General features: G+C 33.8%; 1 protein-coding gene and 5 non-coding genes across 6 annotated transcripts in view; 3 read left to right on the top strand and 3 right to left on the bottom strand.

Moving 5' to 3' along the window:
- Vmat (Vesicular monoamine transporter) overlaps nt 1-19,335 on the bottom strand; it is a 19,948-nt gene extending 613 nt beyond the window's left edge. The window contains exons 1-10 of the mRNA XM_018456927.1: nt 19,110-19,335; nt 6,596-6,738; nt 4,439-4,651; nt 4,079-4,235; nt 3,756-3,898; nt 2,775-2,957; nt 2,277-2,378; nt 1,735-1,909; nt 1,486-1,537; nt 760-943 (exon numbers count right to left, since the gene is read on the bottom strand). Of these exons, the coding sequence (XP_018312429.1) occupies nt 760-943; nt 1,486-1,537; nt 1,735-1,909; nt 2,277-2,378; nt 2,775-2,957; nt 3,756-3,898; nt 4,079-4,235; nt 4,439-4,651; nt 6,596-6,710 (1,324 nt within the window). The 5' untranslated portion in view covers nt 6,711-6,738; nt 19,110-19,335. The remainder of the gene's footprint in view (nt 1-759; nt 944-1,485; nt 1,538-1,734; nt 1,910-2,276; nt 2,379-2,774; nt 2,958-3,755; nt 3,899-4,078; nt 4,236-4,438; nt 4,652-6,595; nt 6,739-19,109) is intronic.
- Nucleotides 3-73, top strand: TRNAG-GCC (transfer RNA glycine (anticodon GCC)). Its single transcript has one exon. It is a non-coding gene; the product is annotated as a tRNA-Gly (tRNA).
- TRNAK-UUU (transfer RNA lysine (anticodon UUU)) lies at nt 1,597-1,669 on the bottom strand. Its single transcript has one exon. It is a non-coding gene; the product is annotated as a tRNA-Lys (tRNA).
- On the top strand, nt 3,037-3,107 carry TRNAG-GCC (transfer RNA glycine (anticodon GCC)). Its single transcript has one exon. It is a non-coding gene; the product is annotated as a tRNA-Gly (tRNA).
- Nucleotides 3,568-3,638, bottom strand: TRNAG-GCC (transfer RNA glycine (anticodon GCC)). The gene has a single exon. It is a non-coding gene; the product is annotated as a tRNA-Gly (tRNA).
- On the top strand, nt 5,146-5,217 carry TRNAA-CGC (transfer RNA alanine (anticodon CGC)). The gene has a single exon. It is a non-coding gene; the product is annotated as a tRNA-Ala (tRNA).
- Nucleotides 19,336-19,369: the final 34 nt, after the last annotated feature.

Raw genomic sequence — 19,369 nt, forward strand, 5'->3', positions numbered from 1 at the left:
AAGCATCGGTGGTTCAGTGGTAGAATGCTCGCCTGCCACGCGGGCGGCCCGGGTTCGATTCCCGGCCGATGCAGATTTAATTTTTTTAATACTTTTATTCTTTAAAATTTATTTTAGATAATTTATAATTTACACTAGATCTCAGGAGAAATTTCTATTTAAAATTCAATATAACATTTTATTTTTAACTCTAAATGCGAATTCTATTCTTATAACATTCGTGTTGGGACAGAATGCACTCAACATCTTGATTGTTACATTAAACATTCGTACGTAACGATATTTTATGTGTACCTATATTTTAACATCCTTACATTGAATTTTTTAGAGATTAATTTTTTAATATTGATATCTATTAATTTTTGTATTGATGTTAATTTTTTAGTATTATTAATTTGTGAAAAGTGATTTAATTTTTTGTTTAGTTATATTTTAATTATCTTAAATTTATAGCATTTAAATAGAAAAAATAGTAAAAATTAAAAATATTGCAATGATCGTTTTTTATATTTAATATATTAAATATAAAATAATATAATCTTAATTATCAATTCGATTATTCGAAATGAAAAAGAAAAAAGGGAAAAAAATACTACTCAAATCTGACAACAATTTCGCGTGGCGAGACGTGCTAATAATTCGTGTTAAAGCTTAAAAAATATTTTAGCTCAATTTGTCAGACGGTTTCGTTAGCGCGCATTTATCGAGTAAAGGAATTAAGTAAAATGTGAAAGACATATGCGAGAGCAATTCACATACCTATGGCAAAGCCGAGACAGAACGCCACGTCGCCAATGGCATAAACGCTCCCATAAACAGCGGAATGCCTTATGTCAACCAAATATCCCAGCTCGGGCATCATCGAACTATCCACCATCCCGATCGCGAATCCCAGCCCCGCGTTCGGTACAATCAAGTGATCGATACTTCTCGCTAGCGGAATCTGCAAGATAAATTAAATAGAAATAAGATTAGGTAGTTGTAATTAAGATTATGTTTCAATTAACGCGGTTACTTAAAATTGAGACTTTAACAACTTTTAATTTAAACGACTTATGCTCGTTTCTACCAATATAGATTAACTTTAATCCTATTTCAACTTATTCTTCATCTCTTTATTAATTCTTAGAATTAGAAAAAGATGGAGATTGAACCGAGATTAAAGTGGAAATGGGCATTATAAGTATATTTATAATGTAATTTCAAGAAAGTTATCGAAATACACTGAAAAAAATATTTGTGTAAAATTACATGATTATGTTGGATTTTTTTCCGATTCAGCATAATTATGTAACATTACTTAAATATGATTGTAATGTTACATGAGTATGCTGTCGGAAAAAAACCCAGCATAATCATGTAATTTTACACAAATATTTTTTTTAGTATAGCATCGACATATGTCACAGTGTGAACACAAGTGTGACGTTAAGTGGCAGCTATTTCGCTCCCTCGGTAATAAAAATTAAAAATGTGTATACTTACGCACATCAAGCAGATACCGATAACGACGAGTCCAATCAGGGAAGCTAGCCATCTGTAACAAATATATATCGCGATAAGAATTGTCGGACCGTTTTACAAAAAAGATATCTTCGCCCGAACAGGGACTTGAACCCTGGACCCTCAGATTAAAAGTCTGATGCTCTACCGACTGAGCTATCCGGGCGATGTGTGGTTCGAGGTTTGCCGATTTCACCATTATTAAGATATTTTCGAGTTTAAAGGACTGACCTGCCCATTTTGTGCCCGAGCGGCCCGAAAAGATTTGTTCCAATCAAATAACTGATACTCGCAGGTAAAAACGTGGCCCCCTGTTTCCAGCGACTTGCACCCATCGTATCCATCATCCAAATAGGTAGACTCGGCTCCAGCATAGCGATGCCCATATTTGCGAATGTTATCGCGCCTAAAACATCGATAGCTTTTACATCTATTGAAATCATATTTTATATTTGACTACACTGAGAAAAAAAGTTGTTGATTTAAAAAAAATATTAGTCGATTCAATATCTAAATACGGTGGTCGTGGGCTGTTAAGCAAATATATTTGTCAATTCAAACAAATAACATGTTTTAAATTACAAGATTTTGTTGGCATGATTCACGCATATTTAACCTAGATATATAAATACTTGAATAAATAAAAGAAGGGCTACGAGCCAATTATATAAATACTTAGATATATAAATACTTGAATTAAATAATCACTATGAATTAAACGCATTTAGTCAAGTTAACTTTTTTTTTCAATGTAGGTTTTATATTTCTCTTACCAGCTGCTAAAACGATATAGGGATCGGTGATAAGGGACTTTAACGACGGTGGTTCTGCTTCCGTATACACAACCGATGGTTGGAGCATTAAAAGCTGCAATACTTGAATTTTTCAAAGTATTATTAGTTGTTATGAAATATGAACGCTGAATTAGGAGTCTTTATTTTTAAAATGACAATATAAATGATTTAATAAAGAAATATTACGCGTATCAAAAAATATTTCTAAACTGCTGAGAAAATTTTCTGATTGAAAATTAACAAACTAAAAGATTCTGATTAATCAGAATTCTGATTATCTCAATTAGAATTACATCTAATAGAATTAATCGGAAAATTCTGATTTATCCATTTTCAACCAAAATTCCAATTAATGCAACTAGAATCTTTTTCTAGTGTATACATTTACATTAAATTGTAAAATTTAAATGTGGTATAATTTATCAGTTATGCGTGTGAAAAATGTTTTTTTATTGCAAAATTTGTATTTATACTTACATCCATCGCCAAGGGCTAACGCGGAAAGGACTAAAAACGGAGCGGATTTTCCTACAAATTCGTACATTACTCCGCCGAATGGAGGGCCGATAAGGACGCCAAGGGCCAGTCCGCCCAGCGCGATACCCATCGCGTTACCACGTTCTTTGTCATCCTGATATCTCTCCGCCAACATACCCATACCTATTAGAAAATTGTATGTATGATGAAGTATTACAATGGTGTACTATGTCATCAGAGAAAGAGGCTGCAAATCGCAACAGCATCGGTGGTTCAGTGGTAGAATGCTCGCCTGCCACGCGGGCGGCCCGGGTTCGATTCCCGGCCGATGCAATCTTTTTGAATTTCTTTTTGTTAATTGTTCACGTAATTTTAGACATGTTATTTTTACAATTTCTATCTTTAGTAAATACACGGAAAAACCGGTTTTGCTGAAGTATTTCAAAATTATGTTAGACACAGATTTGAAAATAATTTGGACTATTAAAATAATTATGTAACGGTCAAGTTAATTGTCGGAATGTCAAAACTTTTTACGGCATTGCTTATTAAGCTTGAGCGCTTTACATAATTATTTTGATAGTTCAATAAACTTATTTTCAGATGTATATTTGTTATAGCTAAATTTTTAGATGCTTCAGCAAAATCATTCTTTCCATGTATCGTTTCCTTTTTTATTTTTGCAACGAGCTTTTACATGCTCGATCTAAAAAAAAGTATAAGAATTTAGAAACCTTGTGGGATTCTTTTAAAAAATGTTGTAATAATAAAGAACGCCAAAGCAAAATAATTTTGCATCGGCCGGGAATCGAACCCGGGCCGCCCGCGTGGCAGGCGAGCATTCTACCACTGAACCACCGATGCTTGCGTAGAATTATGAGAAATAGCCTTGACGAGCATGGAAACTTTCTATATAGTATATAACAAGGTTGCCGATCATAAACACCAAAGTAATACGAGTTAATACAGACAAGCTTTTACCGGAAACGCTAGAGCATGATGAACCGATACCCTGAAGAGCTCGTGCTAGAAAAAGTATACCGTAGCTTCGACCGAAAGCAAAAATCAGCGTGGATAGGAACATGATAATGAATCCGGTAAACATAGGTATGCTGTATCCGATCCTAAAAACGAACAATGGATTTAAAAGTTGAATATAAATATTATCACATTTACGTGTAAAAAAATATTTTGAATGTTAGTCGTACTTTATTGGTATTGGATTAAGGAGAAAGGTTTTCATCAATTTTATATATTCCGAATAAAAGATAGTTGTAAAAATTTTGGATAAGTGTAAAGCTTACTTGTGGGTCAACGGCCCAACTATGGGGTTAGCCAACAATTGGACAAAAGCCTTGGAAGCGAACATCATTCCTACTGCTACTGTCTCTTCCAATAATTCCCGATGTCTCTGCTCCTTTTCCTTCGTGTCCGACAACGTGAGATTTGCTGCAGTAATTTCTAAAATGAAAAAAATCGAGCGTATGGAAAGATTTTGTAGCTGAATAGGAAGGTCTTTGTTCTTCTCTCTTTCATCTCTAAAACTGTTCCGTCCTTTTTCTATAGATATGAATTTTATTAAATCAACAATTATATTATTATCGGAATATTACTTTATTATTTATCGTTTGCAATAAGAAATGATGCGATAAAGCGCGCTTTACCCGATAGATTCATAGAAGGAGGAGTTGTAATATGTAAAAATTCCAATGGGGATGTCGCCGATGTGTTTGGAGCACAAGTACATTTTGTCGTTGTTGTCGTTGGCGATGTGGTGGTGACGACCGTAGTTTGATGAGATGCGCCTCCTTCCAGATGGTCACTTAATGTTGCGTTAGGATGTTTGATATCGTAAAGAAATTCCGGTATTATTGGAACTGCAAGAATTCACACACATATACGGGGTAATATTTGTTATCATGCTTATTATGCAATTTATTAAGCCGTTTGAATTCTAAAATGATTTTAAAAGAAAACAGTAAATAATTAATTTGCACTCAATTACCGCGCTTGACTCATCACGCCTGTTTATTTTTCCTTATTTTTAATTTTGAGTATTAGAGAGTCCTTTTTGTATATATTATTATGTAATATTTTTGAAATATTATTTATGCAAAATGAAAAATAGGAAGCATCGACAGAAGAAAATCAATAACTTAAGATATTTATAGTAATATATACGTACAATATATATATCTTTACTAGGATTATATATAATCTAGTTGCAGCAATTAGAAGTTTATTAAAATTAAACTATAAATAAAAACATGCGCTTTGTCTGTTTCGCACAATATCAAATTTATAAAAAAAGAAACATAAAAAGTAGAACAGTCTGTAGTCTAATGCACAGTGAAGGATCTTGTTAGCAATCGGGGGTGTAACTCAGTGGTAGAGTGTCTGCTTCGCATGCTGAAAGTCCTGGGTTCAAATCCCAGCACCTCCAAGCTTCTTTTTTTTTCGTTTATTTACGTCTCGAATAGTTTTTTTTAAGATTTATTATCACGACATAAAATTTTAATTTTTTTTATATAAAGTACATAAAATTTATTTATAATTTAATTAACAGAAGTTTATAAAGATGAATTTATTTATCAAAAAAATTTAAAAGTATTGTATAAATAAAAACTTTACTCTATTTGTATTGTAGTTACAATATACAATACCTATAGATACATAATTAATTAAGAACAATTTTTTATAACAATTGAAAGTGGATTTCACGATTTGTTCGACAACCGTAACGACGTTTGTAGATCGTATATTTGTTACGGAACGATCACGCTACATAAATGCATGACCACTTATCCGGATTGGCGGCGTGATACACAAAAGTCCATACGTTCTTTCGACATTTCGGTCCAGTGCGATAAACGAACGTTTTTTGAATTAAACATAAGTTTACGGACCGAGAAGAGGGTCGACAGAATTCGAGCAAGGAGTGGTGATAAAGGTATTAAAAATAAAAAAAAACCGTATAATGTACCTCGCAATAATATAAATTCATCTCTTTAGGAACGGATTTTTAAAATTAGATAAAAGTAATTTAAATTTTTATTTAATTAAATTTTATTTAAATTTATATCAATTAAACAGAGCATAAAAGAAGGAAAAAAATTAAAAATATTATGATGAATATTGTCTGTTCTTTTCTTTGTCGGTAATATTAGAATTAAAGAAACGAAATATATGTATATATTCTAGTGTCCCTGAAGATGAGATTAAGCATTAAATAAATATAATAAACAATAATCAATAAAAATTCTTTACGATTCTCTTCTTATTTCATGAATTCATTGTACATCTATACATTTTCTTTAACAATTTATTTACAATATTAATCGTAATATCTTCAAGAACATCTTTCGTTTTTTATACTTTGTGCAGTCAGATATTAGAGTAGTATATTATGATTTAATCTCTTTTAAAGTCTGTTAATCTTATAACAAACCACGCAAGAGATCATGGTTGAAGAAAAGGTAATGAAGTTAATGATTCTGAATGCTTGACCTACTAGAACTTAAAGTTATGGCTTAAAGAGGCAACTCTAAAATCCGAAAAAGGAAACTGCCAGAAAGAACGAGATTGGCTTAAATTTTCTATAATACGTTAAAATTAATAAAAATTCATCAATACAATCGCCAGAAATATTTAATGTAAATATTGTAGAAATATTTGACTATGTAAAAAATTTACATGGCTAATTAAGAAGTAATCAATAACATGTTGAATCTATTCTGATATGAGAGGTCGGAATTAATTAATGTCGTACGCCATACGATATAATGACAGAAATATTAATAGGCTACGACATAGCTACTTACCTACGGTCGTCAGCAACATGTTATCCAGCAGCAATGCGATGGCGACGATAACGAGAACGAGCCTCCGAGATTGCCGGCATCGTTGCAACCAACCGCTCCAGTCTCCACCTCCCATTCTCAAATTTTATCCTTCCTTTGATGTTCTACAATATTGGCAATACAAAAGATTTGAAAGATGCGTAAATAAAATTTCATTGCGTTGAATATCGCGTGCTTTTTGTTGCGCTCTTTGTTCTTGCAAGTTAAGAATTAAACCTAATGAGGAACATTGGTACAAAGTACTGACGTTCCTTTCACTATCAAATGAAATATGACGCTGAAGCTAGAAGCCACAAGCTGAAGCTGAAGTGGCCACAAGTCATACGCATGGTGATAGAGGTTCGCAAAAAATTGTAAAATGTAATCTGAGAAACGAGAAAACCGAAAAGCTATACAATTTTCAATATCACGCACTCATTGTTTATTTAGAAAATGACTAGGAATATATTGAAATTATAATACAACATAATTTTTTTTCTCTCAGTGTAGTCTGATTGCGAAACCGATATTAGTGTTAACCAAGGCCAATGACGAAGATGTTATGTGACGTTTAACATTTTTTAAATAAACAATGGGGGCGTGATGTTGAAAATTGTATAGCTTTTCGGTTTCCTCGTTTCTCAGACTACATTTTACAATTTTTTGCGAACCTCTATCAACATGCGTATAGCAATAATATTTTTTATATTATTTATACATATTTATAATATAACGTATTTTTATTGTTATTTTCAATATTTTTAACTTAACCTTTTCTCGTTTATCGCCGTGTAGTATGAGTTATTATTTTCACTGAATTTTTTTATGTAAATATTATACGTCCTAAATTCTATTTTTTTATAGTCGGAGTCCGCGCATTGCTATTCGCCCCTGGCGTCTCGCATGTGGCTGGTAGAAGTGACCGCTAGCTTCAGTGTCATAAATGAAATCCACGTGACAGTCGAGTGGATTTCGTTCAATAACAGTACTGAAATCCACGTGGAAATTGAATCGATTATTATATTTATGATCGATTTTCACCTAAGAGTTTACTCGTAATTTTTACGTAGATATACCAGTGGCGGATTCAAGGGGGGAGGAGCCATGGAGGCCATGGCCCTCCCCTTGGGAGTTTCCCTTTTTAAAAATATTTATAGCAAAAGGTTATACATACTTTTAATATTTCTGAAATACTTAATCACAATTTTGTTATTCCAAAAATATTTTTTATTTTAAGAATCTTCTAAGTACAAAAATATAGATTCCTTTATATATTTCAAAAAGTAAATAAATTAAGATTAAAGTCTCTGCTACAGCTTTTATTTTCCAATCGTTCGCGCTGAATGAACAAAGTTCGGTATTGGTGTCACCATTATATATATTATAAATTATATTATTCTTTTTATGTTTATAATTTTAAATAAAACGTTTCCTGGATTATATAATTATATAGTACTTTTCAATGTAATATGCCAATAGTAACTTAAATATCTCATATTTTATATTTAACCTTGAAAAAATTTTGCTTGCGGCGCGCGTCAATGACCCCCCCCCTTGACAAATGTCTGGATCCGTCCCTGAGATATACATATATATAAGAACTGTATCCAGTAATTTTATAACAATTAATGCATTTTGGTACATATAACTTTCAAGAATATCACACACAGATCTCTGAATTAATTGTCATATAAAACTAAATAAAATTGTGTTGTCAAAATATATCTCACTTTTATTTTGAAGCCCAATTTTGGAGACTCTCCTTCAAGAAATTATTTCAACAGAATATGGGTGAAAAATCTTATAATACTGCGCCTTCTGTTCTATCTTGTATATGGTTTTTATTTACGAGAATATTGTACATAGAACTCCGCCGCGTTCATCTGGCGATACGGCGTATTGCTGCTTGTGAGTGAGCGGCTTTAGTTGAGTAATTCTATGTGGATTATATGTATTAAAATTTATATAAAAGTATCCACATAGAATTCACATAGAATTTTCGTTGAAATTTTGAAGAAAATTTATTCCAATTTGGCAATGAAATCACAACGTTATATTCATGTCGATGAATTTTTTCACGTAAAATATATGAATTCAACGTGGACATCATGCACCTGTTTTCATAGAGAAGTGGTAAATAGAAATTACGAGAAATCAATCAATCGTCCCGACGGAACGGTCCTTTCATGAAGCTAAACAATCGAGTCCAATATTGCGTTGACACTTTACTACGTTCACCTTCGAACACTTTTCAATCAATTACTTAATTGTTACATTTACAAACCTGCTACATTTGTCGATTTCCTCGTGCAGTTTCGAAAAGTCATATTAGACACTCTGTGAACACTAATTAATGTAAACACTAAAATATCGAACGATATTTTTCCGAAGAGTTAAGACATTTGGTAATTAAATATTAATCAGTTTAGAAAATGATTTTTTTTTTTGAAGATAAAACACTGATGAATTAATAAATTAACTGGCGTACTCGTGTATATTTTATAAGGCGGTTAGATAATGTTACATAAATAATCTTAGATGGGATTTATGATTATTGGAGCGAAATATCCTTTTTGATGCTTTATGTTCAAATTATAAGCAATATTAAAGAACAAAATCGCGCGAGTCGTTTCTACTGGAAGAAATCTTGAATGGGACGGAAATAGTCTGAATGCCGGAAAAGGCGCATCTACTTTAATAGAAGATAAAACGGTCTTCACTGAAAACTGTCAATTGTGGAAAGTGGTCAAAATTTGCGATTTACTCCTTCGCAATTTCTTTTCGATTTGAGCAAATCTTATCTTTCCCACTTACCTTCGGGATTAGTTTTGAAATGCTTGCGATGAATTTTATCTTTTTAAAGATTTTACGCACATAAATAATGTTCGTTTATTATTTGTTATTTATTATTTTCTACTTAATTTTTATTTACTCGCTAAATCACCATGTTCAATTTAATTGTACGCTTTTTTTTAAAACGTGCATATCAAATTTATTTTAATATTGTATATTCATAACACAAAAGTGATTATTAACAATTTAGGTCCTAATTTAAGACTAAAAATTGACATTATTATATGAATTAATTTTTATTAGTGACAGGAAGTTACATAAATAAGAGGATTGATTTTATTCTACTCCTGTACCAAAATTTTTAATGATATAGAAAAGTAAAAGAATATTATGCTTAAAGTAAGAAGAAAAGATGATACAAACAAATTCAATTTCATCGAGTAAATACTAGCTTGTGTCAAATTTGTATCAAATTCGTGAGGATGTATACATATGCGACGTTAATTTCAAAAATAAATGAAGATTTAGTAACATAAAAAATAAGTTATACCTACGTATAATATTTCCAGAAGATTACTTTTCGTTTAGAGAAGCTCAATTGAGTGTTAAAATCAATAACGTTTCGAAGAAGTTAGGTTTTATAAAAAACTTTATGCGAGGAAAAAGGGAGAGAGAGAGAGAGAGAGAATAATATAAAAAATAATACTTTTACTTTTGCTTTTAAACAAAAGAAATATTAAAAATAATAATAATGAGAGGGCATTGAACCACAGTCGCACGATTTAAATGGCGAATAACTTTATACTTTAATATACATATGTATAGACGTTTCCGCCTAGATTAGGCCATCTTCAGTATAGATACAGAGTTTAGTTGGTTTAATGAAATATTATTTAAGAAATATTACTTAAAAGAAATATTATTTAAATGTTACAAAGAGATATATAAGTTTTTTTAAAGATCTTTGTTTTTGTCGTTCGCGATTTCTTTTAACGCCAACTTTTTCCTTTAATAACGTGTGACATTCGCACGATTGTATCAAGTACAGCAGTCTTAATTGTCGAAGTTTTCTAGAAAGCGCCCGTTTCCGTTTCGTCTCGTTGAAACTCGCTATCGACTCGACGTTCGTTTAGCGCAATACAATTAACCGCATTAATTACAGGCTTTTAATAGTACCTGCGTCGTCCTACCCCCGACCCACGTTCCGCGCGCGTGATGCCCGCTTCTCTTTTATTCGTCATAACTCGGTTACCCCACGCTTTTAGTCCACCTAATTTTCATGCTCGCCCTTTGAAAAGGCAGGCATCAAAGGCTATTGCGACTTTCAGCGCTGTCTCGCGCGTTCACGGTACTTTATCCTATTTTTTATTAAGAAGCGTCGCATAAGAATTTCACTGTAAAGCGAATCAGAACGCAATTGATGCATTATATTTCTATCGGACACTTTTCTCACCTTTGATTTAACTTGAGTGTGATTCAAACGAGAGAACTCCTTCGATCTGTCGTTCTCTTAACTACGGATAATCGTATCTTTCCTTTTCTTACTCGAAGTGAAAATTATCGAATAATAAGACCGATGATAGCGTGTCCCTGCGATTTTTGCGGAGACCCGTGAGATGAAAAGAGCACGAAGCTGTTGGTATCACGAGATAAGAGTTGTTTAAGGGCCGAAGAGGCAGCAGAAGATGCCATGGGGACCTATACGCACGCATACGCAAAGGGCGGGTTATATCTCCACCACTGACGAAGTCGAAGATTGATAGCGTGGAAAGGGGAAGGGGGAGAGGGATAGGCGGATGGAGAATTGCTATGAAGGGAAAAGGAGCGTGAGAGAGCCGGGGAAGCAATCAGCATTTTCCTGAAAGCCAACTCCCTGGGGTCCGCGCGCATTATTCTCGGGAAAGACCGCTTCCCACTCGTGCCACTTATAAGCTCCGCTACCTTCCGCCATGACTGACTCCCTTCTGATCCCCTCCCCCCTTCCGACCCCCCCTTTCTCCTCTATCCTCCACCCTCTCCTCGTTCTCTTATCTTCTTGGTAATTACGACAAAGAATGACCGCAAGACGCGCTTCTGTTTGTACTGGGCTTTCGTACTCGCGCACGATGGGATGTTGAACGTTCCCACGTCTCCATAACTTGCTGGCAATGCTGGCTATTCCCATTGGAAACATCCCCCGATCAATCTAACGTCGTGTGCCTTCCAGTCCTACGGAGATCCTTTTTTTCCGCCGATTTGTCGCCCGTCTTGTTGCGAGTCGCGCGATGGATGTGTGCTTACTCTTTTAAAACACGATGGTTACGATATATAAAAAGAGCCCTTTCAATCTCTTTTCCCAACAAACTATATATAGATAGCGTCACTTCTTCTATCAAATATTTACTTATGATTGAACGAATAAAAGCTTTTTTTTTTTATTTTGTTCGCAGAGGAAGCGTGTCTCAAAATTAATTTTGAGCATTTAACTTTATGGATTTGATACACGAGAACAATGTATATATGATCTATCTCTATCTTCTTTCTTAATGACACAAAATATTCGTGATGTATTATCTAATAAGCTCGGTGTAATCGTACATAATTGCAAGCGCGAGATACGAATTTTGGATGAAGCGCTTATATACGCAAAGCTCGACAGTATAGGTGCCGAGATTCTGAAGAGGTGGTTGACAGGCGATACGAGTCGTTGAAAGGGTATGACGGGGTGATCGTTTTGCGATTGACAGCAACTTCTCGGTAACGGCTTGATGAAGTGGTTGCGGGGATCTGCCGACTCATTGACGCTCGTTATGTCGATTCACTCGCGTTGGTGTGAGTTTCGTACGCGATACGAGAGATTACGCTATCGCACCGCATACATGAGATCAACTGACCAAAGTTTTCGTCATTTCAGCTAATAGAAAAGTCGTGTCGGCCGTCAGCGCGCGGGATTTATTGTAAAACGTGACCACTCTGCGTAGCCGGCCGTTTCCGCGTGCGAATTGCGCGCGCGTGCGCGCGATATCGTCAGAATTTTTCTCATACAATAAAGGAAATAGGAAATCCCGTCGTTTTTCGTGGTAACACGCTCCGAAATTGAACTTATTTTCGCGTGAATGGTTGAAACCGACGCGACGGAGAGATTATCGCGGAATTCTCGTGCGCGAAGCACCAATAAAAATTCTCCACTTGCACGTGTTTCGATACTAATTATAGAAATCACGAGCACTTGAATGCGACAATAATTAATCAATGTGCTAATTTTTGTTTAAATAATATTTTCTAATTTTTTAATTAATGATGCAACAAAACGTTTTGTATTTCTTTTGCTTCTAAAATAAATTATTAACGAATTTATTTGAAAATAATTTGAAATAACTGAAATGATTAAAATAAAGTAGGTCAATATTTATTGATTTTTATCGTATATAGTTGATGGAAATGATTATACAATATTTTATTTTATATGTTTTCGCGAGTATTAACGTGTCATCATATAAAATTTCTGTATTCTGTCGTAATTTCTTAATTATTATTATGTCTCCTTTTAATTATAGATGTTAGTAGATCCTTATAGATACAATGGCAGAGTTATAGGTAACAATGGAAGGGAAGCAGTCCTTTAAGTTTCTCTTCGCTGTTCCGCAGACAAAGTTGTGCCCTACGTAGGGTTAGTTCCTACTTTAAGAACCAATTAGTTCTGGTTGCTATGTCTCGCTGTACCGGGTGTACCTCTCGACTGTATTATTCGCAGATTCTTTGATAAATGTGGAATCAATTTTCTTCGAATAGGCCATTATTTACAATATTCTCTTAACTCTTTATTTCCTATTAATCTTATCGTTTCATATATTGAATAATAACATATGTAGAAGAGAAAAAATTTTAATATTTACATATTTACATCTTCTATAAAAATATTATTTTACGAACGATTTTTGAGCATGTGACGTATTCAGAATTATCGAGCGTGGGCATAATGCAATTTTGGTTTTCAATATAACATTTCTGTTGGAATAGAAAATAATACAGACGATAGCCGATTAATTACGAATAAAAAAATTCATGAGGATCGATCGATAAGAGGCTTTGAAAGAAGAGAATGGAGACATGAATGGAGAGTCATGCAGATAGCTTAAAGGGCAAACTGTTGCTTTAGGTCTCAACAAGTAGGTCAACGACCGAACCCAGATGGAGATTTGGATATTTTTAATGTTGTCCGCGCGCGTGGCTATGTGTGCACGAAGTACAATCTTCTTGCATTCAGTCGACGTCTTCATAAACGCTTCTCTCTCTGGAAAAAATTCTTCGAATATCTATAAAACTGCGCAGCAAGCATATAGATATCGCTCCCGGCTTCGCAATCTCAATTAGCAACAATCAAATTATCGACGACATAAAATTTCATTTTTAATATTTAATCCTCAAGTAGATACTCGTGTTAACAGAGATTTTTTGCCTGCTACACACACATTTATACGCAGCACGTAACGCTCGCGATAATCCCGTTGACATACTCTCTTTGTCATGCCTTATTGACGCTTTATCGTAATCCGAAGCAATTATGTCGAAGACGGTGGGTATTCTGGCTCCTCCCTTTGTCGCGCGATATTGCATGATAAGCGAGTTATGTCTCATCGCGAAATCATGTTACCTTCGTATAAAATCACTATGTATTACGAAGTTCCGCCGTTGCTGTCGGTCCGATCGTCGTGGTCTCTGATACCCCGAATATCTCGAACTTCATACACGAAGTTAACTCGAGTACATTAACGCGGATTCATCCTCGCGGAACACAACGAACGATTTCGCGCTGGTTTCATGACGTTCGGGTTATTTTTCTATCACTCGCGCGTTAATAATGAAGGTTAATATCAATATCTCAGATCATAATTTACTTACATCGTCATCGCGGTGAACTGAACTTTTTCCTGACACGTTAGGTAGAATACATCGCACGTTATGCATGTTTTAACAATGATACTCCATGCACACATCTCGGCAGCTGTTTCACCGGCGGACTGTCCGCCGGATTGTAATAATGGCACCACCTGTTAATTAGAGGCGCATAAGATGCAAAAAAGTCTTAATGGAAGATGAAAGATTCTCTAAGTAGAGACTGATAACAGTACTACAAAAGAGAATTAGGTGTTCCTTTCGGATAAATTATAAACGGAATGAGTTAAATTATAAGCTGGAAAAGTTGGTATTAATTTACTAAGAATAATATATCAAATTATTCGACTTTAGCAGTTATAAAATTAAACTTTAAACATACCAGAATAACAATAATATTATTTTAATTTTAAGATTATTGTAAAGATATAATTTAATATAATACTTTTTAGACTCAGTAAAAACAAAGAGTATATATATAAAAAATTAAATGGTTTTATAGTAAAAATATTATTTAATTTTTTAAGAAATAAAATTACTATAAAAATTAGTCGGAACTTAGTACAAATAAATTTTATCATAAAATATGAAGATCAATGTCAAGTCTTTTTCGCAACAAATATGTCTTCACATCGTAATACTGGCCTGTATTATTTCTTGCGAAATAATATGTGTGTTTAAGTACTAAATTAAAAGAAAATGAAAATATCTTCTAGAATTATTAACCGACAATACAATTCTCTAGGAGTCAAACATTGAAGGGATCTGAAAGGATTTAAAGAATCGTGCATGCGGAAGAGACGCATTTGTATACTCTCGTTTGCGACGGTACCGTATCTCGTATCGCTTCATAGATAAATTTCAATTTAGCTCGCGCCTGGTTGCTCACAAAATTAGAAGCGATTCGAGTCCAGGCAATGCGTTACGTTTCTTCCGTCGCGTATCGTAATGCGAGGAAGGGATCGGATGTAAATCAAACTCGGATAGCCGTGAAACGAGACTTCAGACGAGACGAGGTCAGAGACGGAGCCCTGGAAATAAAATTACGTCTTCGATCGTGCGTAAATGAATTTACCGCTATCCTATCGGTTCTTTCTTAACACGCCTCTGCCGTTTAAAGGAGTCGCGAATAAAGCATGATACATTCCGATAAATTTTGCATAGGTTCTAATTTACAAAAAATATATAATAGTATAAATAATCTAGCTAAAAGTTATCTATCAATTCTCATATTTAATTTCCTCGGAGACGAAATTCTGTATAGTTTTCTAAATTCTTTACTTTTCCTCTGGTAAAACTATCTTCACTATCTTCTTTAAATTCTAATATTGCTGATAAAGAAAAAACAAGTAATGTTCATTACATTATAGTATTTTTACCGCATTTTATGAATATAACCAAATTCTCAGTGGACAATATATTTTAACTGAATTTCTGATAATGTATGTAAGATGTTTTGTTATTTTACATTGAAAATGACCCGATCGGTGTCGAAACGTTTGAATATTGTATATATACGTTTATTAAAGATCTTATATTATAATTGGCTCGTTGCCCTTGTTTTATTTATTGATTTATTCTAATTGAGCCATATTAACATTTAATTAATTATAGTATTTTTAATTTCTTTCATTTCTTTTTTTTTAATTGAATAGTTATGGATTTAAATTGAATAAAATTTGATGTAAAAAATTAATCTCTAAAAAGGAGTCCTAAAAACAAAAAGACACATATACGTTAACCTCTTTCCTTATATCTCATGTCTTGTTAAAGATTTTACTGAGACTTACGAAAAAGAGAGAAGTAATTATGAAGAAAAAAAACGGAGCAATTAAAAACCGGAAAAAGATCTCACAGAGTCCCTCGGTTGCCGGTCTTGTCGATCCGGTAATCGCATTAGAGACAGTAATTACGACACCGCTCGCAGTAACGTGAAACCCGTAGGTCGGGTAAAGTACTGGACAGGGTTATGCAGATTGCTTTATAACCTTGTTACCGATCACTCTATTAACCTTACGAGGTTGAAGTCCCAACCCTCTCACTAGCTTGTTCCTGTGTCAGAAGCCGGGCGACAACGAGAGACGAGGGGTATCGCCTTCTCGTCTCGCATTTATGATGTTCTACCATTCAGACTTGGATCTTATTTTTTTGTTCTTCTAAAATCATCAAGTAATCGCAGAACCCATAATATAAGTTTGTAAAACATAATTTTTGAAAGTCATCGAGCTGATATATTCAATTTGTATCAAGACACGCTCTATCGAGAAGATATTCTAACAAAATTGAGAGAGAGAACAGTCTTCAGGAGTGACCCGGGTTTCCTGAAATCCGAGAACTCATGTCTTCTGCAATTCATCTTTTGCGCCGACCCTCTCGATTTGACCGTGCTTTGACGCGAACTCACCGAAGAAGATCGGCGCCAGAAACTGCGGATGACACGTGGAAATGAGGGCGTTTGTTCTAGAGCCGCGGATCACGATCAGGAAATCCGGTGTTATGCGACTAAGGGATACCAGAAGCGTTCCGGTCACCTCGGTGACGTGTCAACGAGTCTAAAGATTCCGTAAACGTATATCTGGCAGGCGAATAATACTGCGGACACGCTTAACACGTTGATGTAGTGGTTATGACCCCGTGGTGTGATACTGACATCTGTCTCATTGATAAGAAGAGTATGATCAATTCTAGTTTCCTTATCTTTTTTAAAATTGAGAATTTAAAATATCGATGAATGTAAGTAATTTAAAAAAATTACGAATCAGGCTCTAATTAATATAAATTCATAAATCAACGAAAATAAAGGAGGGCTATTCAAGCCAAGATGGGTGTCATATGCTATTAAAAATAACACTCAAATCACGCACATAATTTTAAAAATCATGCGTTTTAACCATTTAATGTGATCTCTTCAATTATATGAATATCAAGAGTATTACAAATTGAAACAGTACAATGGTTGATGAATCATAATTCTTGAGGAAGGAATTTGTTCCGTGAGATCCACGGAAGATTGTAACAACGATAAGATAGTAGGACTACAATTATGTTATAATTCAATGTACATTGACTAAGCAATTAAAAAAATTACAAATCACTAATGGATGTAAAATTTGAAGAAGGTATATCGATGTTTTATGTATTGCGTAGTTTTAATTTGTAATAGTTTTGATTGCGCATATTCATATATCATTAAAGGTAGCCACATTAAATGGTCAAAATGTATGATTTTTAAAATTATCATTTGAGTGCAATTTTTAATAAGTGACTCAGCTTCGCTCGAAAAAAGCCCTCCTTTATTTTCATTAATTTATGAATAAATAATTAATGGTGGTATCAATTAAACGGAATATAACATTTGTTTAATAACACTTTATTCTAATAATATTTCTTGATTTTTATATCGCGTGGATATATTATACGGAGAGACACTTTAACATTTTGCGTCTTTTGAAACGATAATATTTGGCGCAAAAATCAAATTTTATTTCATTAATTTGTAAGGCAGGAATCATTAACTGTATATGCATGATTAAATTAAAATGTTACTGACAATTTTTGACGGTAGTTTATTATCGCGAAGAACAATGTCATCATGTCGCACAGATAATTTATTAATTACAATTAACAATTCATATTAATTAATATAATTCGGTAAAGTACAGTGTGCTTATCGACCACATTACTTAAACGCGTATAATTTTGCAATATGAATTATTAATTATTAAACATTTAACAGCGTGATAACTCGTTTACGTAGGCAATTAAATCCCCGCTTTCGACCATTACCAAATAATTGAACTGTATTATGTAACGAATGAGATCATATAAACGTAAATTTATCTCTGACGAAGTAAAATTACCTTCTTCAAATATGTTTAGCATCACAAAAAATTGTTTTAAAATCGTTTTAGTTTATTCTCTGAAAAGATCTTCCTATATCCATGACTTTTAATGCGAGAATACAGTAAGTCTTTCGCGCTTCCCATCACGTTTATAGGTGATAAAGCGCCGACGGCTATATGAATCGAGCATAAGGGTACTTCATCCAATAAATCGCGGCACGGACCGTAAAATAGCCATGGTATTTCTTACGATTATGTCTAACGTGGCGTTGCGTTTAGGTGATTCGTTGCGGAAAAGAAATATTAGATATACATTATCAAATATCAAAGAGGAGCAATGGTAACCCAATCTCTTAAGTTAGATATAATGTTCCATTATTTTTAATTTCCATATACATTAAAATGTAAATTAATTCATTCTGTGATTAGTTTCAGAATAAACATCGTCCATATTAAAATGTATGCATTTAGTAAATAATAAACTAAATTTGAGTCAAATTTAATACATTTTCTTGAGTTGAATTATTTAATTTTATTGTTTTAGTCAAATTAATAATATATTGACTAGGCGCAATATCAACCTATAGAAATAATTAAAAATAACTTAAATTAGGTGTAATTTGACATGAATTAAACAGTGTATAAATTTAATAGTTACAAATTTAACAGTGTATATAAAAAAATCAGTGAAAAAAATTATATGTGAGCAGTTAGGTCAGTGATTTTTTTTACTTCTTTTAGACCAAAATTCGACTTATTTTTCAATATAGGCTCCTTTTAAAAAGTCACTAACTTATTCAACTGTCCACGAATTATTATCATTGCGTCTCTTCTTATTGTCATACGAATCACTGATTGTGAGTATATTAACGGATCTATTTGACGTTTATTAATCTTATTTTTATGTACTAGTTTTATATACTTTTCCATATACACATTCCAAGTTTATTCGTTTAAAAAATTATATTTAAGAAGGGGATACTCACTGAGATCGGTCGGTTCGGCCGGAGCGAGCGTTTTCCGGTCCTGTATCGCCGCTATCGTTGCTAGCCGTCGAGGCCGCGACCCGGCTGGCGAGGAGTGTCGGGGCACTCCGATAGATACTGCACGGACGATTGAAAGCGATAAGGGCGATAAGGGCGCATCTCACCTCGCTCGTGCCGGCCTGGAGCCGTCGCTCTCTCTGCCCACCACCGTCTGCGTCTCCCGTGCTTCTTCGACGTCCTCTTCTTGATCCTCGAAAAGA

Source organism: Mycetomoellerius zeteki, unplaced genomic scaffold (assembly GCF_001594055.1).
Source record: "Mycetomoellerius zeteki isolate Tzet28-1 unplaced genomic scaffold, Tzet1.0 scaffold612, whole genome shotgun sequence".
Taxonomy (NCBI): domain Eukaryota; kingdom Metazoa; phylum Arthropoda; class Insecta; order Hymenoptera; family Formicidae; genus Mycetomoellerius; species Mycetomoellerius zeteki.